Genomic DNA, 18,131 nt, shown 5'->3' with positions numbered 1-18,131 from the left:
AAGTTGCCTAAGTTTGTATCTCCAATGTGGCTCCACTTCGACACGATCTTGGTCTCCACTTCTTCGGTCTTCTGATCTTCTTTCATGAGAGCTGAACGACTGGTGGATGCTCCTGCCTTCGGGGTCGCCATACCTACACAACATTTCATAATGAGAAGCTAGATTTTGCAATAAATAACATAGATTAGAGGGATAAATTTTAGGAAACGTCATGATAAGTCTTTAGAGTTATCATTTCCTAAAAAATAACGATTGAGCTAGGAATTCAAAATTCAAAATTCAAAATTCAAAATACGACGATGAATAAATAAAACAATAAAATCAAATCGCCATACCTCAATAGAGAGCTAACTCTAGAATGCAAAAAGAACAAAATTCGCCTAGGCAAAATTGAGGTATAGATGGTCTTCAACGTGATCTCCTTAAGATAGTAATTTCGCCACCTTTTGTGTCCTTGACGTGATCTTCAAATTCCCCTTTAACGTGATCTTCAAGCCTTGGCAAATTCGCTCAATATAGATTCGCACCACCTTGGAAGTTACTAGCGCCACCTTGGATTGATAGTTCGCACCACCTTGGAAGTTACTAGCACCACCTTGGATTGATAGTTCGCACCACCTTTGATTAATAAACTCCAAATCGCACTTTCAAACACAATTTTGCACCTTCTTCCTCAAAATCGCATGCAAGATAGGTAAAATGATGATGTGAAAATGAAGATTTCACTCTCCCTTTATAGCGCTTCTCACCATTCACCCTAAGGCCGACTTGGTAAAGATAAGGCAATTTTAAATGATTTTTAACATAAATAACAAGGCCGACTCTCCAAACCAAGCGCTCTTTTTAATTTTTTAATTAATTTAATAATCAATTATTAAATGCCATCGTTTTTAATTAATAAACTTCGATTTTTTTTTACAAGGCAAAAAATAATTAATTAATACCAAGGGCAATATTTAAATGCCATTTTTAATTAAAATATTGATTTTGCTAGCATTTAAATAAATTCAAAAATGTTTATTTGAGCGCCAAAATATTTTGAAAATGAAGTATACGTACCTCATCGCCCTGGTCCCTTCCTGAGGGACAGGAGCGATCCATCATGTTGGTCTTGATTTTTGCATTTTTGACGTTCAAATCATCATTTTTGTCGGGTCCTTCGAGCTTGACTGTCTTGCTTGTGTGAACAAATGCCTTTATAACCATCATCGCCCTGGTCCCTTGGAGAGGGACAGGAGCGATCTTCATGTTTTCACGTTGATCTTGCATCTTCGAACTCCAATTTTCATCATAAGGCAAATAATAACATCGCTTGTTCATTCCATGCTCGTCCCACTTGCTTTTCACAAGACAATTTGATGTTTAAAGGATCATCGCCCTTGTCCCTTAGAGAGGGACATGAGCGATCCATGTCTTCTAGCTTGAAACTCATCGTTTTTTGATTCTAACTTCTCCTTTATTACCTTTCAAAAGACGTTTCAAACCTTGTGCAACTTTACTTTGACGTGGTCTTCAAAGAATATCATGTGTTTTGGCAAATATCGCCCTGGTCCCTTGGAGAGGGACAGGAGCGATCTTCATGTCCTGGCTCAAATTTGTAAACATTTGATCTTCGTTCTTCGTTCATTGTCTTCCAAAGGTCGTCCTTAACTTCGCCAATCCTTGCATTGTCTTGATTTTGAAGGAGCATGAGTGTTTTTAATGAAATCGCTTTGGTCCTTGTCCAAAGGACAGGAGCGATATGAGTTCCTTAGCTTGATTGATAACACTTTGACGTTCAAAACTTTGGTACATCACCTTCAAAAGACGCCTTGAACCTTTTACAACCTTGTGAAGTCTTGACTTAACGTGATTATTGCATGAATTGGTCAATACTTTCAACATCGCTCTGGTCCCTTCCTGAGGGACAGGAGCGAAGTGCAACATTTTGAGCTCGTCTTTACCTTGTTCAACTTGCAATTGTCTTCATCGTGTAGAATGAAGTCTTTTCGATTCACTTGGATACTTGGGACGTGATCAACATTCAAATTTCATGCCCTTATACAAATTTCGCTCTGGTCCCTTCCTGAGGGACAGGAGCGAACTTGAGATTTGAGTGCAAATTCCTTCAACGTGACGACCTTTGTTACTTCGTGTTTGATTGAAATGCCTTGAAATGCCTTTGCCACCTTGTTCCTCGTCTTAGAATGTCTTGAACTTGAATAAGAAGCAATATAACCATCATATCGCCCTGGTTCCTTGGAGAGGGACAGGAGCGATTCTAGCTCTATAGGCCTTATTTCACTTCGTCATCTTCAAAACTTATATTCAACGGATTCGCAATGTACCCCTCCATTCATCTATGCCTTGAAATTGGTTGTAACTTAGCAAGAAAATCATCTATAACAAAAATCGCTCTGGTCCCTTCCTGAGGGACAGGAGCGAACTTAAGCATTTAGGGTCCTTGCTGACGTTTCAAAATCTTCAATTTGTCTTCAATAGTTTCATTTCACCTCCTTCCTTGCCATCAAACATAAACTTGACTTGATCTTTGTCTGAATTTTGCCCTATGAAGAATATCGCTCTGGTCCCTTGGAGAGGGACGGGAGCTACAATGTACTTTGCCCTGGTCCCTGACTGAGGGACAGGAGCGATTTTGGCATTCTAGACCATTTTTCTTCATGTTTGCTCTTCAAGTTATATTCATTTGACAAAACATCTCCCTTTGGACCTCTTCAAATTGTTAAGTCGTTGGAATCCTGCAAGGACAAAGCAATATTTGATTTGTAGCTCCGGTCCTTCACTGAGGGACAGGAGCGATTTTTCTCCTGGAGGTATTTCTGTGTTCGTGAAAATCTTCAATTTATATTCAATGGAAAGATCTCGCCTTTCTTCATCACTTCCAACTCGAAATTCATCTTGGTCCTGCAGGAATAGTAAGATATTTGAAAACGAGCTCCGGTCCTTCACTGAGGGACAGGAGCGATTTTGCTCCTACAGGCCAAAATAACATGATTTTATAAGTTTTATCACTTCACAAGGCGAAAACAAATCATTTCCAATGCCCAGGATCAAAAATCAAAAAAGTCAAAATTTGGTCAAAATATTCAATCGGACAAAAATTCACATTTCATCATCAACACTTAGACAAATTTAAGCTCTGCACTCAAAATTCCAATTGAAAATAGACCATTCTGGCGAATTCATTGCATTCAAAATTTGCATCCTTCAAAAGGAAGCTCAAAAGCTCTCAAAATTGACTGGATTTTGGCCTGAAAAGACATTAACGAAAACCCTTAAGGGTTGACCCTAAATCCAGACAACTGACTGACTAACAAAATCCTAAAAGCGAAACAAAAAGCGAGCGAAAAACGAGCAAAAAGAGGGGGTCCCCGTTTGCAATGGGGCGATGTGTGAAATGGTCACAACACACCCTTCTGAAATGCAATCTGCTGGGTCTCAACGGCAACTGGTCATAATACTCCCAAACTGGTATAAGTGAGCGATCACCCTTGGTAGAATGACCTCTAAAGTGTCTAAGTGATGCTGCCAAATATACCAAATAAGAATTCATGAAGAAGGTCATGGTGGTAGGAACTGCTGCGAGTTGTTCACACAAGGCATCGCTGATGATTTCTCCCCATGAAATGTGATGTGATTGCCATATGAACATGATGAACTGATACATCCATGGCTCAAAGACGTTGAAATGCTCAAGGCCCATCATTCTAGCAAGAAGGGTTATGGTGTGTCCTATCTCCCATTTGAAATCGCAGCGGTACAACTTCTCCCCCCTTGAGAAGGAGGCTCGTGGCTCTTGGATCCACCTATTGATGTGTCGCTTGCAATACTCTGCTGCACTTTCTTTGGAGATTTCCATATAAACTGGTGTAGGAGGTATTCTGAAGACCTTCTCGATTGTATCTTCATCGAGACAAATTATAGCTTCGCCATCATCTTTTTTGATGACTCTTGACTCTTTGTCAAAATGATGGGCACAGGCAAGAACAAATTCAGGTTCTAGGGCAGCCACCAGGAAGGAAGATGCATGATGGATATGGCTGTCCAACAGTCACTGCAAGTTATTATCCTGTGGATCTTCTACCCTGTTGACGAATTTTGACATATCAACGTGCCCTATCTCCGTGTCTCTGATGCGATCCAAAGGAGAAGAAACTTGGGAAGGTGCAACCTCGTTCTGATATTTGTCATATTTGTATTTCATCTTCTTTGGAGTTGGAGATGTCGACAAATCTGACATTGATTGTGAACCTAGATTGTTGTGATGAAGACTTAAAAGAGTTAAGGCAACATCATAGTCAGCTGCAAATATCATTCTTCCTTCTCCAAATGGGAAAAACTTCATTTCTTAAATTTCACGATTTTGTGAGAGGAAGAGAGGAAATATATGGGAAAATCTTGACTTTGACCAATTTCGGATCTTGGGGGAATTTTCGCAAGTATACAAGTTGGAAAGAACATACATGCAATCAGGGTTTTAAAACCCGAATGCAACTATACTTGTAAATTTGCAAACGGAGAAATGGATGAAAAATGGGATTTTGACTTGCGGAAAATGACGGAAATGGAAAGTACGGATATGGGGAACATGAATGGATAGAAATGGGAAAATCCGGGAAAGTCATTTTCATGAAAATGGGAAGAACTCTTCAACATGTAATCCGGTTTTCAAAACCCGAATTTGCAAGGAAGGGGTATTTCACACTTCTCAACTTGGAATTTTAACCAAAAATGGTTAAATTCCTTAACCGTAGGGGAAGAACAAGAATTTCCAGCGAACTTGTAATCGGGATTAAAAATCCCGAATACATGTAAAGAGGGAAATATGGGAAGAACAATGCAAATCAAAAATTGCATACCAAGGGGAAGATTTCTCTCACAAAAACCGATTTTTAGGGAAATTACGACATATTCACAATAGTGCAACTAAGAAAGAAAACTAAGTAAACAAGAAAATAAAATGACGGAAGGAAAAGAAAGAGAACATAGCTTTCCTCAAACTGAAAATACAAATGCTTCTCCAAAAATGCAACCAACTTTTGGAAAGAAGGAAAACCAATAAAAAGAAGCAATCCGCAATGCCAAACCCTTAACATGTTTTTGCAAAAATGCCCCAAACTGATAAATGTAGCAGCAATCCCAAATTTGGAGGACCAAAATGCCAATGAGAGAGCACACCCTTGAGGGTTACAACAAAACGCCTAAGGAGTAGAAGAAATGGTGTCAAATCTTTGCAAAACACAGCCAAAGGAATCACGTGGAGAAAAACGTGGACACCAAATTCATCTTCAACGGCATCATTAAATAGCTCGAAACTCCTCCCAAACTCCACACCTAGGTGAGAGGTCAAATCGATTTAGGAGATTGCAGCTTGTTGGAGATTTGATCAACCAAAATGTGGCATTAAAGAAAAACGTGATTGCTGATTTAGTGCGAAAAACCAGTCAATGCAACCCCCAAATGGCGTGACAAGTGGTTTCAAATGCATGAGAATAGGGTAGAAACCAAAATGCCTCTCCTTCCTTGAAGATCTCCACAAAAATCGATTGAAAACTTCAACAAATTAGCTTCCAACTGAAAATCGGGTTTTTTGGAGAGAAGAACAAGTTCGATTTTACCCTTGCATATGAAAATCGGGTTTTTAGATGACAAATACAAGTTTTATTTTCACTTTTTCACTTGCAAAGCCATAATCGGGATTTTTTAGACAAATGACAAGTTTAAAATTCACTTTTTTACTTACCAAGCCAAAATCGTAATTGTTTAGACAAATGACAAGTTTAAAATTGTCAAAAATGCACTTGCAAGGCAAAATCGGGTTTTTTGAAGAGGAATACAAGTTTTATCTACGTGTAAAAGGGAAATAAAATCCCTACAACAAGTTAGAAATGCTTGCACATATGTAATGGGGATTTAAAATCCCTATTACATGTAAAAACCATTAAATTAGGGGTTTTTAGACCACACTGCAAGTTTACTTGTAATGGAGCCAAAAAATCCCTATTTTAACTAAACAAGACGAAAAAAAACAATAAAAAAGACAAAAACAAGAAAGGGAAATTTAAAACAAATTGCAAGTAACATCTTTTAATAAAAGTGCACATGTAATAAGCTAAAAATTCCCCTGCAAGAACCAAAACAATGAATATCATTAAAACTTGCAATTTGAAGAAAATTCTCCACCTGCAGTCGGGTTTTTAAAACCCGAAATTGAAGGAAAGGCATAGCAAACGAACCCAAAATTTGACGAAATTTGAGGATGGACTAAGGATTAAGCTAGTCCAAGGATTAGTCAAAATTCTGCCTCGGGAAGCGTGCCATAGAGTAAATTTTTTCATTTTTTCACAAAAAATTTCATGTAGTGGTCTATCATTTTTGGAAACAAAAATGAGGACAACAAGTATATCCTTCTCTGGGAGAAGGTTGAGGTGAAAGACCTCTTCCACTCTCTGCGGGCAATGCAAGATGGAAAGTTTTGATTGTTTTCTTGTAGGTGACATTCATCCTCTATGGGCAATGTAAGATGAATCTCATAAAGAAGTCCATGATGCATGATTACACTATAGCTGATTGAATCCTCTCTAGCTAAGAGGGAGTGTTGAAATAATAGCTAGTTCGGATTACTTTGCAAATCAAATACATGTAACTTGTAATTATAGCTTGCTATGAATATTGGGCAAGACCTATATATAATGTAACTTATGGATAGGACATGCCCTATATATAAATGTAACTTGTAAATGATTATTGGTTTGACCCTATATTGGGCGCCAACCTTGGATTATTATGAATTCAATTAGCAAGGCCGATGTAATGTCCCAAAATCTGCAATCTATAAAAACATATAAACCATGCGATTTAACATTTGTTTGCGATATGAATGATTGATCTAGAGTATAGTTTAGCAAATTTTTTTAAGGTTACTTTGTTATTAATAAGTCAATTCTATATTTAGTTCCTAATGAGATCAAGAGGACTAGATGCAATAGGATGCCCGTAGCGCTTGTCAAGCCCAAGAGTGGTACCCGCCCCCTTGGCCCAACTGACGGCAAACCTTAAGTCATCCGTAGTGGGTTGCCTACCTGATAGAGGCCTACTTCCTGCTATCCTTGCTGCTCTATTCTTCACATGTCTCACTGGGTTTGGATATGCAATTGTCTCATTTATCATTATGTTAATGTCTTAACCCATTCCTACTATTCTCTTAATTGAACAATGCCATTCATTTTGAATTTCTTATAGTTGTAATTCATTCATTAGTTAATTGAGCATATGGAGGTTCATTTATACACCTACATATATATATATATGTACCAATGTATCATATTAATATCTATTGTATTAATCTCTATTTATATACAAATGCATTGTAGTAATATCTATATATACAAATGTATTGAATTAATATCTACATATATTTATGTACCAATGTATTGAATGAATATCTATATATATATCTGCACATATGAGTTCCCGTGATTTATGTAAACCCTACTGCAGAGTAAACATTTGTGGGTATGTATTCTTACCTGCGTCCCTTGCTACCCTTTCACCCTGTCGCTATTCCTTCGCACTCTCCTTGTCCCTTTCCTCCTCGCGGCTTGTACTTTAATACCGGCGGGGGAGTGTTGGAACGGATCCATCCAGGGGACGTGGCCGCTGAGGGAGAAGGTGAGCGGTGGTGACTGTTGGAGTCACCGCTCCCTGATCGACCCACACTACCTCTTGGGCGCCTTAGTGTAACAGTCGCCGCATATCATCCAATGCGCTCACTGGGTGTAATACGCGCTTTCCTAGTGTAGTTAAGGTATGCATTAATTATAATATATTGATATTATAAATAATTTATATCGTATATGATATATTTTATATTGGTTCTATTAATAATATCGTATGGTAATATGATATTATTCCATAATAATAATTATAATGTATTTTGATAATTTATATTGTATACCAATATTATATTTTATATTTATTGGATAACACATTATATGGTAAATATAATATTATATTATGTATCAATATATCTATTTTATGTTTATTCAATTAACAATATTTTATGGTAAAGTTCAATTAACAGTTAATATTAATAATTAAAATATGATCATTATATTAAAATAAAACAAGGAGTCATCTCTGATTAGGTTACAATAATAATGGAGGGTAGGAATGTTTTTATTAATTAATTACAAAAACGTGGGGTTATGACAGCCGACCTAAGGCTTCTAGGTTAGTTTGTCACATATATATACAAAGTCATTTACAAGCATCAAACATATAGTCAGAAAATCATCTTCTTATGATCAGCGAATTACTTCTGCTCATCCACAGCGAATTTGTTCTTCTAATCAGCGAACTCATTCAAGGTTTCATCTAGGGTTGGCGAATACATCTCTGAGATTAACGAACTGCTGCTAGGGCTGGCGAATACATCTATGAGATCAATGAACTGCTGCTAGGGTTGGCGAATCCACACACATGGCTGCAAACTTGTTCTAAGGGTTGTGTGTCACCTTCAGACCTAGCGAATATTCTGCATCAGATTGTGAATTTCTCAAATAAGTGTTGTTCCTGCTGTTGTGTGCCCTAATTCGGGTTATCTGTTGATTCTACCACTTCATGTGTGAAGTGAAGTTGTAAGACTTATACTGATGTTTGAGTTAATTCAAATTTAGACTTTGTTGCTAGGTTTTTCACCTCCAAGAGGAAGGTTTTCCTAGGGTACTGCTGCGTTATGTGTGTTTCTTTTGTTATTTTCTGCTTACTGTTATTAGTCTGATCTTAAAATTAATAGCTCCAATCCAGTTCAGATTAGTGTTTTCTGCACTTCAGTTCACATGGTTGATTTGGCAGTGATCAGTGGTTGATTTATAATTGATTAATTAAATATTATTATTTTATCATAAAGTTTGATATTTAATTATTTTACTAATCAATTTTGGAGGAACGACTTAGGAAGGAAAAATAATATCATTTATCCTAAGTCATATTTTATTTCCTAAGTCAGGTGGGCGCCCAAAAAATGAATTCATTTTATACTTTATAATGTTTCCATTATTCGAACTTGTGTACCTTGGTTAAGTTCGACTAGGGGCTTGGAGGGTGGACGCCAAGTATGGAAGGGGTCATCAAATGGAATGAAATGAATTGCGAGGGAATTTGGCGCCATTTGCATTTGAATTTCAGATTCAGAAATCTATAAATACAAGGTTGGGGCGCCTCATTTTGGTTATCTTGGCGAAATCATATCGTTATGCTGTCGGAATGGTGATTGAACTTGAGCTTTGAAGTTGTGGCTTCCTAGCTTGCTCAATTTCATACTTGAAATACAGTACCTAGCTGATTTCAGTGTGCTGTTGGACTCATTTGAGAGTGCTTTCAGATTTCAGTGTGTTGTGTGTTTTTTTAGAGTTGCTGGTTTGGTGTGGCTGAAGTGAAGATTTGTTCATATCTCCTTGCCTGTGCGACCGATCATTCTGGGTAGTAGCTCATTGGAAGTGTAGTGGTTTGGCGATTATTCCTCTGTGTGGGTGTGGTTTTTAGTGTGAATTCTGATTTTTAGCAGCAAGTCGAACTTCCTTGCTGCCATCCCTTTTTTGGAGGTGTCTCAGATTGCCTTCCGCTCCTTGTTGGCGTTTTTGGTGTGGTTTTGTGTTCCTATCTTGGTCGCCTTGGTCCTATCTCTCATTTGCTTGTATTCGCATGCGATTCGGAGTTGTTTGGAGGAGTTGGTGAGCTTTTCAGTGTTGTTGGATTCTTGCTGGAGTGCTGGTATTTTTATATCAGATTTGTCTAATTGTTTTTAGCTTGTAATTCTCCGAGTTTTCAGTGTTTGTTCATTGATAATTCATTGTACTCATCATTGTAATTGTTGGTTAGTAGTACTAACCTCTATCGTTTCTAAAGAATTTCATTGTAATTCCCATTGCATAAGTGGAAGAGGCTAGCTTGGCTGCCTTCAGTGTGTGCAATTAGTTTGTAGTTCAGTCCTCCCACTGCATAAGCGGTCGAGTGATCTCTGTTTGTAATTGTACTCCCGCTGCATAAGCGGTTGAGTGATTTTTGTTTGTAATTTGTCCTCCCGCTACATAAGAGGTTGAGTTGAGTTTGTTTAGTAATAAGTCTTCCTGCTGAAATATCACAGTAGAGTGATTTGTGTTTGTGTGTCTTCTTGTTTACTTGGCTGGTTTATCGCCAAGTTTCCTTGTTTTACCTGCTGGAAAGTGGAAGGGGCTGGCTTGCCGCCCAGTATTGTAATCAGCATTTCAGATTTTGCATATAACGATCCCCTGTCACTATATTCTCTCACCCTCTCAGCTTGGGCTCTCGGTGATCAAAAGGTGGAAGGGTATCTTTCAGTTGGTTTGGATTACATTTTTTCTAACCCTAACGGGTGATTGGTTTGTTGTAAAACTGTTTAAAAATAAAAAATAATTGTTGGGGATATTACATGCAACAAAATATTGGTCTTTGATTTACCTAGTGGGAGGCTAAGCTTTATTGTTTGTGCTTGATAGTTTATCTTATATTTGAAAATCGCGTTGGAAAGCTCGATTGTTAACAACTCGACACATTCATTTGGGGCAAAAGCAAAGTCAGCAATTTACATTGTTAACTTTTCATATTTGAGTTGATGCTTTTGTTTAAACTTTGCATATTTCCTACATTATGATATACTTCCTTATCAAGGAGACTGTTGGTAAATAATATGAAAAGCTGTTAAGTTAGGTCACATGATCTAATATTTTATGTTAGTGGTTAGGGTATACCAAAGATTAGTAACTAAAAATTTAATGGCTAGATCTAGAAAAAAAGGTGGTTATTATAGCCACCACTTCTAGTTAAAGAATGAATGCACATTATAAAGTTGCACTCTTGATTAATAATATTAATTTATTTTGGTTCTTATTCCACTTCTCTTACAAAAACCTTATGAGCAGACTAGCACTCTTTTATATATTATGAACTCTTTAATTAACATTCTAATTTATGATGGCAATCAAGTAAATATGAAATCAATTATGTTAAATATTAAATCAACATATTACTTAATAGAATTATTCCTCTTTGTTTTTGTTGTAGAGTCCCTTTGAGAACCTTAATTACATTGTTTAATACCGCATGGTTTATTGTACATAAAGATACAACTATTTTTCCATGGTAGATATCTCAAAAAAACACTATGGAATTCAATAACACCCTTCCAACAAAAGTGAGTTTTAGAATAAGTAAGAAGTATATAATCCCAAAAAAAATGCTAGAAGAAAGAATGAGACTTCAAAAAGGAGAAATGGAAGAATATATTGAATGGTCTTTCAAATTCATAGGGAAAGGCCCTTGGAGTTTTTAGGTTATATCAGATTAATTTGGACTAATTAAATGAAATGAACTTTACCAAGGGAAATGCATTCAGTATCAAAAGCAGTCATTTACTTCTTCAAGGTTGTGATACAAAGCCCTATGACCTATTTCAAAAGGAAAATACAACTTCAAGAACCTCACATCCTTTCATGACACAAGTAGAGTGAATCTATTTGTGGTACAAGGTGTGAGAAGGCGATTTGATCTTGGATTAAATACTGCTAGAATGTATCTCATTCATAGCATGTTGAGATTTGCTCTAGTCTAGAGGTTTTATTTCTACCAGAAGTGAGGATTTAGGAGGCTCACCTTAGCATCTGGAAGACCCATTTGACACCCATAAAGAATTTATTCAACAGTGGAAAACCAGGAATCCATCCTTATAATATATTGGTTAATTATCATGAAGTATGCTAAAGGTCTATCTTTTTCACTGTCCAGAATCTAGAAATTGTAGAGATGCTGAATTTTATGTATCTTGAACATTATTACTATGCTATAACCATGAAGAAGATACAGTGCATTGAAGGCTTATAAACGACATTGTTATATTTGCTTCTATGGACTAGTAATTTGAGGGGTTGTTATCTGACCTGACAAGGGTTGAGATGCTCTGTGGTTAGAAGATTTGCTATTGCTGAGACACTCTAAATTAGATGTTTATCCATACGTGTATGGGTTTATTGTTGATACATTTTACTAGGCAGCCTGACAATTGTTGAGGCGCCCCTTGATTAAAATATTTTGCATTATTGAAATGCCTCTTAGGAAACATTCTGAGGAAATTTGTTGAGATGCTCTGCTAGCTAATATCTGAGTTGGTTATGACAAACTTAATTTGAGTCCCTTGTATGGGCTTATTGTTGATACATTTTACTAGCCAGCCTGACAATTGTCGAGGTGCCCCTTGATTAAAATATTTTGCATTATTGAAATGCCTCTTGGGAAACATTCTGAGGAAATTTGTTGAGATGCTCTGCTAGCTAATATCTGAGTTGGATATGACAAACTTAATTTGAGTCCCAAATTAGTGAGCCCAAGTACTAATAGGATGATGATGATGAGATGGAAGGAATATTCATCTATGATCACTTTGTTGATGGTCATACTCAATACCATTCCTTGTGGGTTTTGTGAATTTCTGTTTTCATTGATTCTAAAATAGCTAGCTAGTTATGAAGCATTTTGAATTTTTTTGGGCCAAATGTTTTTATTTGTATTTTGATTTTGATTGTAAGGGATTCAGTTGGTGCAATTTGTAACATCCCTCAACTAAGTTAACTTCATGTATTCATGACTAACATTTGCAGATGAATAAGGCGTGGTTTGTTGGAAGTAAGAAATCCAATCTTCTGTTAAAGCTATCTCATTTTTCCAAAGTAATGCAATATTGATGTGGGATGTGTTTGGAATCTTGAATATTTGATTCTTAGATGGATATCTGCCAAAAATATCACTTTAATCTAACCTCACTAGAGCAATGGATATTTAATGCTTAAAACCGATCTTGATGTATATTAAAATGGAAATTTGAGATTGAAATTTACTTTGTTGGTAATCTGAGCACAGCACTAAAAGGAAAGCAATCCAAAAAATTATCATTAGAATGGATTTATCCCTTTTAATGGATGGAAGGGTTGGAGTAAAAGGATATCTTGAACTATTCTTGACAGTAAACAGTCACTTTCCTCTTATGTGTGCAAAAGTACTGCTTGTTTTTATTTTTGAACAATGTTCATATTCCTGTATTATGGACCTGTTAATTTTACCATAAGGGCTTGATTGTTAAGTTGAGCTCAGGGTCATCATACTGTGAATTTGTGACATCAAAATCATATGATAAAACCATTAGAGCTGCTGAAAACTATGAACTAAGATTCCTCCTTCCATATTTGTAAGACTATGCACAAGGATTCATGCATGATCTAAGTAATGTATGTGCATTCTAGCAATACCACTTCATACATGGTTGTTGTCTTGGATCAACTTCCACGAGATGAACATTTTCATTCCAAAATTGGGATATAAGAATACTGTCTCTTTTTCTAATTAATGAATAATAAGAATGAGGTGTGCAAAATGGTTCTTTCTTCTTACCATGTATGTAGAATACAAATGGTACCCTTCTTTTGTTTAGATTCTAGAACAGAGCTACCTTTTTCTTGAAGTAACTCTTGAAGGCATTCCCTGAGATAGTGACAATCTAAAGTTGATACATTTGTGTTTTTCATTTATGGGTGATTTCTATCTTTATCCTTTGTGGATTTCATGGATGTGTATTATAATATTGTAAAACGTGACTTTATTTTCTTGAATTAATTTATTATTGTTTTTTTTCTTTTTCTTATTGTATCTGTTTCCTCAAACTTAAAACCAAAACTATAAAATTAGAGTTCTTGGTAGTGTGAGTCATCTAACAAAGTAGCCCTATTGTAATTATTATCAGATTTTTTTTGTTTACTTAATATTCTAATACTTTGGTCTTGGTTTCCTCTTATAGGGAGGCTGATTCTGTTGATTTGCGACGGAAGCTTCATTTTGCTGTGGGAGTTCTATATCGACTTCTAAGAAAGAAGCACCTTGTTTTAGTCACATGCACAACTGGGCTTGATCGTTCACCTGCTTGTGTGATTGCTTACTTGCATTGGATTCAAGATGTGGCCTTACAAGAAGCATTAGAATTTGTCACTAATTTGCATTCTTGTAGGCCCGACAGGTTTGTGTTTTGTGTTTATGATTATTTGTGTGGTAGTAGTATGGATGCTTCTAGTGAAAAATATTACATTTGTCTTTTACATATGGTACAGAGTTTATTGCTAAGTTGCCAGTACAGGAATGGGATATGGGTATGCCGATGCAGCAAAAACAAATTCCTTGGGTACAACATGTTTGTGTACTATATATATATATAAGAAAATAAAAAATCTAAAGAAATATACAAAATTGAACTAAATAATTTGATAGGATGAATTTTTTGTATATATATGTGTGTGTGTGTGTGTGTGTGTGTATATATATATATATATATATATATATATATATATATAGAGAGAGAGAGAGAGAGAGAGAGAGAGAGAGAGAGAGAGAGAGATACAAAATTGAACTAAATATGTTTGATGGTATGATATATACATACTTAGTGGCTCGTGGCAACCTTGGGGTTTCTTGGGCAAGTGGTGTTATTAGAGATTGGAAGAGCTTAATCAAAGCAGAAATATCTAAACCATTACTGAAAGGTGTAGAACACAATTCTTCTATTGAGAGGGGGTGTGAAACAGTAGAAGAGCTTTTGCAGGATGAGAAACATACCTAAATGGGGGAATGATCCATAGAATCCAGAAACCAATTCACTTCATCAAAACTAAAATCATACCATCAAACATATTTAGTTCAATTTTGTATATATATATATATATATATATATATATATATATAGAGAGAGAGAGAGAGAGAGAGAGAGAGATCGAAAATTGAATTAAATATGTTTGATGGTATGATTTTAGTTTTGATGAAGTGAATTGGTTTCTGGATTCTTATGGATCATTAGGTATGTTTCTCATCCTGCAAAAGCTCTTCTACTGTTTCACACCCCCTCTCTCAGTAGAAGAATTGTGTTCTACACCTTTCAGTAATGGTTTAGATATTTCTGCTTTGATTAAGCTCTTCCAATCTCCAATAACACCACTTGCCCAAGAAACCCCAAGGTTGCCACAAGCCACTAAGTCGAAGTTTTGTTTATGCTTTCCAATCTAAGGAGGCGACCAGCTGCCATTTTGCCAAGCTTTGAGGGTTTCATTGCATCCAACACCATTAACGGGGGCTGGAGATATTTATAGGATTTTATTTATAAATTAGTTGCTTATTTTAGAAGTTGTTAGCTGACATTTTTAGGATAGGATTTTTGTTTTTTTAGTAGCTATATATAGTTTTTAGACTCCTAGCTTTAATTTTTTTTGGCTTTATCACTCAATTGGAAAACAACATGAAGAACATTTTATTTAGTTGTTTTCTTTCATTTTTTTTAGGCAATTGTAGACTCTATAAAAGTCACTCAAGCGCTGACTATTAGTAGAAGGAAAGAAAACAGAAGATTTGGAAGTTTGTAATGTAATTCAAGGTTGTAATGACACTTGAAAAGTGATTCAGAATAAAATAATATCTGTTCAGAGCAGCCTTGTCCCATACATAATCTCATTAACACATACTCTGCTAGGTCTTGTGACCATTTTGTGTTTTGTCCCATTTGTTTGAATTTTGCGAATAATTTAAAGAGGAAGTTGATTATATCCTTATAGATCGGATTTCTACACGAGGCTATGACAAAGTAATTTTTAGCATGACTGAGAAAAGGACCAATCCACATAAGCGCTTGATGCTGAATGCTTGTATCAAGCCATACAATTCTTGTGTGTGTTGGCAACAAAGGTGGATTTTGTTGGATCTATGCATTCATGTAATCACTTAATGGCATTTAAGGAAGTTTAGTGATGTTTGATCAGGATTCAATTTCATAGTTTTTGAGTGAATGAGTGCTAAGTGGACAACTGATGCTCATGAGAGGTTCGATTGAACTTGTACCCATGAAATATGGGTCAATGAAGATTGACGTAAAAGCTATGAAATTGAATCTTGATAAAACATTGCATAATCTGACACATTACGAAAAGCACTGCCCACTTGAAAATTAAGGAAGTCCTAAAACTGATATGTAGTTGTTGATGAATGGATAAGCTTAGAATAGAGAACAATAGCCAAGGAATGAATAAGAAATGTTTGGAGAAGTGACACAATGTAAAGAAAGCACATCATATGTAATTTTTATTAAGAGATTCATTACACTTGTAATCTTGAGTATAACATGTACAAAATATAGGAATGATCATATAAAAATGTGTTGTATTTGTCTCTCTTAATATAATTTTTATTGGTTGGTTAGTTATCTATGAAATTTGGTGTTCAATTGTCATGTCTACTATCCTCTTCCCCATATGTGGATTGGGTTGAAAAACTTTAAGCTTTCCACCCTTAAGTTTCCATCAATTACCTTATAAGAATCATGCCTAAAGATATTGGAGACTAAATTGCAATAATGATATTCCTATTTCTATCATACTAAGATTTGCAAAGGAAATGAAAGGAGATAACATAGTGTAATCTAGAGGAATCGTCCAAAACTGTTTAACTAGGGTTCTAGGAATAATAGAAAACATTTCCTTGAATTTTTTTTATCTTTACTCTTAAACAAGTTAAGGTTTTCTCTGTCTTCTGATCACTCCATTACCCAAATAATCAATTTTTAGTTGATAGCCATTCATAATATATCGGCTGTAACTGCTTGTTTTTGGTCTTTAGAGGTATGATTCCATTCACTGAAAGACCATTCTGTTCTAGTAGTTCAAATGCTTGAAAACCTGTACAATCATGCCACGAATATAATCAAGTTCTCATGTTCAACTACTTTAGCTCTCTTTTATGTTGAAGCTTGAATTATCTTTTTGCTGGTTTAGACATTGAAGCAAACCATCATGCTAATAAATTTGAATACAATATACTCAGATAATGAATGGAGAAACTTGATCTATTCAGGCCAGCTCTTGTATGGGCAACTTGGGATCTTATTGCAATGGCTGAGGATGGAAATCACAAAGGACCTCCGACACATGCAGTGCAATTTATTTGGAGCCATGGCTGTCGAGAGGTAAGATCAACAAATATTTGCCATTGTATTTGGATGTGTATTTTGGATACAATTGTATATTAGGCTATGAATCTCAATATTTTTATAGTTTCATCTTATAGTGAAATCATATCTTGTCTAAGGGACATGATATCCTTATTTTCATGAATTATGCTTTTGGCAAAGTAATATTAAATAGAAGCACAAGTGTGAAACCATCTTGTGTGGATTGCATTTTTTAATATTCATTGTTTTAGTAAGTAATTATGCACGTTATAGTTTGTCATACACCTTGTGGATTGATTTGTCTTCCACCAATCACAATGCTATGTAGCGCTTAACATAGTTAAAATAACGACTATTAGATCAAGGGAAGTATGGCTCCAGTGGCAACTTTTCAAGCAACTTTCTTATGGCCATGTTTGGTTTAGAGTCTAATTATGAAATCATAAAATTCAAAATCATTCCTAGAATAAAATGTGCGATTGAAATGCATTTTCTACTCTAACTCTTTCTTGCTATACTTTTGAGTCCATCCTTCCTAAGTTTAAAACCTAAATGTTTATTGCTTTAAATGTGAAGCGTTGGGGTGGTTCATGAAGAGGAACTTATTCTCACAACTAGGATGTTGATATTAATTCAGCCATAAGACTGAAGAGATGGAAGTGATAAAATAAACAACAATTTGCATATTATCAACATGATACAAGAAATGTGCAAGGTCCAAAACTTCTTTTATATATCCATTTGAGAAAGTGTAATGTCCCCTTTTGGGAGGACACTAAATCTTGCCCACTATACTTGTAGAATTATTGCAGGTTATGTATTTTCAGTCTGTTGCAGTAATTTGGACAGATTCAATTCGATGCTGTTTCCCTCTTTGAAAGCTGAACACTGTTCTCTTGGATGAGTGTTATTGCTGAATGGTTCAATCTGTATTTGATTGCTGAAGGTTCTTTGCTCTCTTAGGAGAATTGATGTTATGTATTAATTTCCTCCATTGATTGAAGTCCCCTTCAATGCTTGGAATGAATTCTCCTTTATACTTTAGTGGTGGGAGGGTCACCACCTTTCATAAGAATTGAGCCAC

At 35.7% G+C, this 18,131-nt stretch overlaps 1 protein-coding gene across 2 annotated transcripts in view; it reads left to right on the top strand.

Annotated features, from left to right (window-relative positions):
- The window catches only part of LOC131032470 (phosphoglucan phosphatase LSF1, chloroplastic), a 185,850-nt gene that overhangs the window by 98,656 nt on the left and 69,063 nt on the right, over positions 1-18,131 (top strand). For both annotated transcript variants that reach the window (XM_057963446.1, XM_057963445.1), the window contains exons 6-7: positions 13,865-14,080; positions 16,951-17,062. In XM_057963446.1, the coding sequence (XP_057819429.1) occupies positions 13,865-14,080; positions 16,951-17,062 (328 nt within the window). The remainder of the gene's footprint in view (positions 1-13,864; positions 14,081-16,950; positions 17,063-18,131) is intronic.

Source organism: Cryptomeria japonica, chromosome 3 (assembly GCF_030272615.1).
Source record: "Cryptomeria japonica chromosome 3, Sugi_1.0, whole genome shotgun sequence".
Taxonomy (NCBI): domain Eukaryota; kingdom Viridiplantae; phylum Streptophyta; class Pinopsida; order Cupressales; family Cupressaceae; genus Cryptomeria; species Cryptomeria japonica.
Note: the sequence above shows the minus strand (reverse complement) of the source record. Positions and strands in the feature narration are given on the sequence as shown.